The sequence below is a fragment of the Microtus ochrogaster genome, chromosome 18 (genome assembly GCF_000317375.1).
Source record: "Microtus ochrogaster isolate Prairie Vole_2 chromosome 18, MicOch1.0, whole genome shotgun sequence".
NCBI lineage: Eukaryota > Metazoa > Chordata > Mammalia > Rodentia > Cricetidae > Microtus > Microtus ochrogaster.
This window is the reverse complement of record NC_022020.1, coordinates 60,894,281-60,900,084: the sequence shown is the minus strand read 5'-3', so window position 1 is coordinate 60,900,084 and position 5,804 is coordinate 60,894,281. Positions and strand designations below refer to the sequence as shown.

Here is a 5,804-nt window from a genome sequence, read left to right as displayed (position 1 = left end):
GACCAGGCTGGTCTCGAACTCACAGAGATCCGCCTGCCTCTGCCTCCCAAGTGCTGGGATTAAAGGCGTGCGCCACCACCACCCGGCCAGCTACTAGATTCTTGGACTGCCCATTGGTAGATGGCATTGTTGAACTAGCTGCACCAGTCTGAAAGTGACTAGGTTGCAAGCCACTCTAGAGAACCTTGAGGAATATACCACCGTCCTGCCTGAATCCCCTACCTTCTGAAGGTGCAACCAAAGGCAGGTCTGGATGACACATTTGTACCCAGCATTTTGTTAACAAGCCTGGTGCAGAAGCTGTGACTGTGACTGACCCCAAACACAAGTCTTACTACTGTAGCTGGCAGTAAGAGCAAACTGAACATCTCTTCTTGGCTCTGGAAGCAAGCTGTCTAGGTTCACTGAGTCAACAGGGAGACACTTTCCAGGAGATATCCCCTGGTACTGCAACATCCAGTGTCATAAAGGGCTTCTCTTGAACCGACTTCCTTCCTTCCGTTGTGTAGGGTGGCGTGGTAATGCCAAGAAAGAAGCAGGCGAGTAATGGTGGCATTTATATAACTGAGCAGGCAGCGAGGTCGAGTTACAGAGGGGCAGCCCACTGCAGCTAAACAGCCAGAGCAAGAACAAAAGGGAAGGGCAGCACAAAAGAGCAAAGGGCAGAATGCTAAGACAGATCAAAAAATAATAAAAGCCTGTAAGGGGCCGGAGATATAAACTGTAGGTTTGGTCACTGAGATAGTTGAGAGCAGACAAGAAACCCCGAATGGGCAGACCTATACAAGAGCTGTAACACTAGCTGCTGCCAAGGGCTGAGGTCTAGGACTGCCTGGGTGCTATGATGCCAAACACAGTTGGCAACTTTGGAATCTTGGCTTCGTAGGCTCACACCAGAGTTGTAACTCTAATAGGACTAAGGGCGCTGAGGCCCTCACCAAGTCTGCAGCCCTGTCACTGTGGACTGCCCCTAACACTCTCTGCTGCCTAACACCTACACAAACGGTGACTGCCCAAGACCAGCTCCTATGGAGCCTCCTCAGCTGTCAGGGTATCATAGTTCTGTTCCTTCATAGTCTGGGTCTACAGTTTATAAGCAAAACCTAAAAACCAGTGCACATGAGTAAAACTGTGTTGTGAAAAGTTTAATATCTAGAGTAATATCAATACCCTTTAAAAAGGAGCAAGGCACAGACACTGGTCAGAGCACGAGGACCATAATTATTAAAAACATTTTGGAGTCTAGAATGATCACAGTTAATCCTGAGAATGGACAAGGGGGAGGATATGGGAGGGAACTGGGAATGTCCGGCTACTAGACTAGAAAAGACACTGCAGTTTCTTTTCTTTTTCTTTTTTGATTTTTTTTTTACAATTCATTTTCCTTTAAAAATACATGTCAGAGACTATCTTTTTGTTGGTTTCTTCTTTTTTTAAAATTGAACTCTACATTTTTTTCTCTGCTCCCCTCCCCTTCAACCCTCTCCCATGGTCCCCATGCTCCCAATTTACTCAGGAGAACTTGTCTTTTTCTACTTCCCATATAGATTAGATCCATGTATGTCTTAGACTCCTCATTGTTGTCTATTGGGATTGTGATTTGTGGGCTGGTTTTCTTTGCTTTAGGTTTAAAAACCACTTATGAGTGAGTACATATAATTGTCTTTCTGTATCTGGGTTACCTCACTCAGAATGATGTTTCCTAGCTCTATCCATTTGCCTACAGATTTCAAGATGACACTGCAGTTTTTGAATCTCATTCACTCCAGGGAAATCAAGCCCCCGACCGACGTCAAAACTAGATCATGAGCACAGCTCCAGAAGCAAGTGTTCTGGAGCCAGCACTTCATGCCCTCAGAACTGCTTTGCTCCAGTACACTGGTCCTGCCAGGCTCCCAGTAGAGTAAACTTGAACAATATTCCAAACTAAATTAATAGGAACGTGTGTGGTTATGTCTTATATGAACAGTGGGGGTAGGACCAAAGTCTCATTTTGAAAATTTTCTATGACTCAGTACGTAGAAGTAGGAATGCCCTGAATTGATCACTTTTTTAAAGAGCTGACTAGGGGTTCCAACTTGGATTTAATCACCTTCAATGTTTTTAGAGAATAAAACTGGGTGTGAGTCACTAAGACTGGTCTATTAACTCAGTCTACAGGCCCATCCTAGTACCGAGTATGCTGGTTCCCCGTAGGAGCCAAGCATTCAAATGCTTTTTCCTGGTCCAGCTGCCAGCCCTTGTGTCCAAATGAAAGATCAGCCCTCTCCAATTAAGACATGACCAGATCTTCAGCAGGGGCTCCAGTTATATAAGTAACTTAAGCCATAAAAGCTATTTGAGGGTTCTCTTGACTTATATCAGCAATTCAGTTAATTCACTGAAGAAATACACAAATTATGAATATTTATTTTATTACAAATTTATTCAACAGTTTAAACAAGTGAACAAATTAATAACACTAGGTTTATACTAAGGCACAAACCAAATGCATGAGTTGGAAAGTCAACTTTATTTATGAAAGTTTTCCTATACAGAAAGATGCTATTCCACCCCTTTGAAATACTGTAACTGAAACATTTCATATAGTATTCGCACAGTTTAAATTTTCCTATGTAAAACTGTACTGCAGTATTATGGGATGAGCAAAGACCCTCTCAAGATTGGCCTAAGACATTAACAAAAGACATAAAACCAAAAACAAACAAAACATAAAAGTTATCGAGCATAAATGGTCCTCAGACAGAATGGCAACCAAGAACCGCACTTTACCATGCTACTCCACCAAGACATGGAAATGACAAGGGAGGAGGCGCACGTCACGATAAACAGCCTGCTCCAACACTTATTTTGTGAACATATGGGCTGATTTTGCCAAGTAACAGTTATACTGATTTTATCAAACAAATCATCGTTGTAAAGAGGGAAGACTTTCTACCAAGGAAAATATGTAAATACTCTGGTCTCATTGTTCAGGTCAACAACAGCTTAAAAAGAACTTAAACCCACAGTCTTTAAACCCAAACAACTGACTTACAGAACTGGAATTCTTCCTGAAATCAGGGTATTGTCTGATATGTAGTTATGTATACATTTCTTTATAGCAGAGATGGTGTAGACTAATTAACCAAAGAGATCAAAATAAATTATCCAAATTACTAATTTGTCAATTATATGTCATTGTTTCTTTAAAAAACTCTTTAAGTTCATATAGGAAGTTAATTACTCTTAGGTCATATCTAAACAACAAAGGATTCCAACACTTCGGGGCAAAGTCCATTCCTGAGCTGTGAGACAGAGCAGTATCTAAAAGGCAGAGGCAGCAGCCCTTTAACAACCTCTGCCCATTTTAACTGCAGCAGTGTGTGTAGTCCTGGAGTGCTCCTGCTGCCGATGAGCTAACCTTTGAACTGAAACTACAAGTGCAATATTGAGAAAAATCAGGTAAATAGAAACTGGTTTTATTGTCAACTTTACATTTTTGTCAACTGCAAGATGAGCCTGCTAAAACATGGATATTCCAGTCACAATGGAAATGGTAACTCCTGGGCATCTCTTCTGAGTCTCTGGTCCCAATGACGTTCAGCCAAATAACAAAAGCAATACAATAGTAATTGAGTTTACTATTATCAATGGCACTGCAAGGGAAAAAAAAGTTTGTTACTATAAAAAGAAAACAAAAAATAGAAAAAAGCTAAACAGTAGCAGGTAGCTTCCAAAGAGGATGAAGTATCTAAAAACTATGCCATCATAATCATAATGTAATTGTAGTAACAGAAAAATTCACTATCATAAAACTTATGATATTTTCCTCTGTACTCTAGGCTGGCCTGGAACTCGCAAAAACTTCCTTTCCCTGCATCCCAAGGGACGGGATTACAGGTGTGGACCACCATACTCCATCTTTGAATGGTGCTGGCGCAGCTCTGGAAATACAGAGGACCTGGCAGATCCACATGGCTGCACACCTGAGCAGAGATACAGTGCAAAGAAGGTTCTGTGGTTTCATTACAAAGAATAAACTCACGAACAATGCATCCCAGGTTATGATTAAGACATGAAAAGTCTCTAATCTCAATGCTTAAATTCAAGGTGCCTGCACTCTTTGATTGAATTGCTCCACAATATTTTCCAATACAATGCCAGATACAGAACCTTTCTACATTGCAATGTGGAAGTCCCTAGTAACAGTCCATCTCCTAGAAATCAGATGCAACGTAAGAGATCAGCAACCTTCAAGCAGTAAACTGAGGTTAAAGAAGAAAAAGTTCCCACCACAAATGGGAACCCGATAGTTCTCACTCTCAAAAGCTTTGCTACTTAAATCGTAACACACAATTGTAACCTAAAGGTTTCTTCTTACCTCTCATCACGGTTCGTACAGATCGAATCAGGTTCATGAGTTGAGATTTAATTCCTGGCTCCTCTCCGAATCCGCCAATTCCCTGGTCTGTTCCCCAGCCAACTGTACGAGAGAAAGATGATTAACTGAGTTAAATGTATTATGTGCTGTCTTATTCCCTCATTATCTCTTAAAAGATTAGTTTGAGCCCTATATATATAAAGACAAAGTATAAAGTCATACATTTTAGAGTTAAGATATTGAGTTCAATAGTTTTTTTCCCATTCTATTGACAGTGGCAACAATCATATTCTCTTCATTCCACTTTTGAGTTTGTAAAATAATCTACAGTCCAAACAATCTCATGGTGTTCAAGTCACCAAAAATGGCTACTGTTACAGCTTGCTTATTTCTTTCTTTAAAATGATCAAAGGACCCTTTCTCAGCGTAGAACTGAAAATATGCCAGGGTGAATAATTACTAACACAATTAAAGAATTATATCATCTAATAAAGTATCAACAGGAAAACGCAGTAGCCGGGAAGCACGTGGGCAAATTTTAACGTGCAGTTTGGGCACGCCTTTGGAGCACATAGTTTCCCATTCTCCTTGATCATTCTTCATTTTTGCATTCTGAGCCATTCTCTGTAAATGAGTCTTTCACCTCCTCTGTCATTCCCTTGTCATTACAAGCCACTTTCACCCTTTATCTACCAGTTCTTTTTGTTCTTTCTTCTAAAGACATGTCCTCATTTCAGTGATGCGTCCTTCTCTTGTCCTCATTTCAGGGCCACTTTTACTCTCACATGACTACAGAGTTAATTAATTCCTGGCATGCTAACCTCTAAACCGAAAGACGAAGAACAAGTCTATCTTATACACGGGAGAGCCCAAGCGTCAGGAAACTCACACCTAATCAGCTCTTATTGGGTTGAGATAACAGTTAAATAATGGCTGTCCGCGTTTTTGTCCTGTTGTAGCATGAAACCATCTCAAATCCAACTTCACAAAGAAGTTGACCCTCCCTCCCTTCCACACCCAGCCACAAAGGCTGCTGAGGGGCTGCTTCTAGCCCTTCAGCTCTCAAGGACGGCAGTGGGTTTTGCTCTCACAGTGCACTCCATCCTCCATCACAGTTGTTAGTACCAGACTTTCAAGATCTCACTGTTTCAATCCCTTTAGATTTTCTCTAAACTCAGTGACAATGGTCAATGGACTGCAAAACCCCTTAAACTGACTTTGTGGAGCGTGGTACGATGAGCCCAACAGACACAGAGGACAATGGCCCAGCCAATTACCTACTGGTTGTTAAAGCCCGTTTCTGATCTGGGCCTGACTGTCACATCCAGACCCAGGCCACAGTAAATCCTCTTTCTCTTTGTTCACCAAATCCCACTTATTGTAGGGACTTTCTTCTCCTTAGTGGGTGTTTTCAGGAATTTCCCACAAACTCCTGGAGGAC

General features: G+C 41.4%; 1 protein-coding gene across 1 annotated transcript in view; it reads right to left on the bottom strand.

Annotated features, from left to right (window-relative positions):
- Positions 1-2,493: 2,493 nt before the first annotated feature.
- Positions 2,494-5,804, bottom strand: part of Ier3ip1 (immediate early response 3 interacting protein 1) — a 13,179-nt gene continuing 9,868 nt past the window's right edge. Inside the window, exons 2-3 of the mRNA XM_005356280.2 lie at positions 4,364-4,465; positions 2,494-3,638 (exon numbers count right to left, since the gene is read on the bottom strand). Of these exons, the coding sequence (XP_005356337.1) occupies positions 3,583-3,638; positions 4,364-4,465 (158 nt within the window). The 3' untranslated portion in view covers positions 2,494-3,582. The remainder of the gene's footprint in view (positions 3,639-4,363; positions 4,466-5,804) is intronic.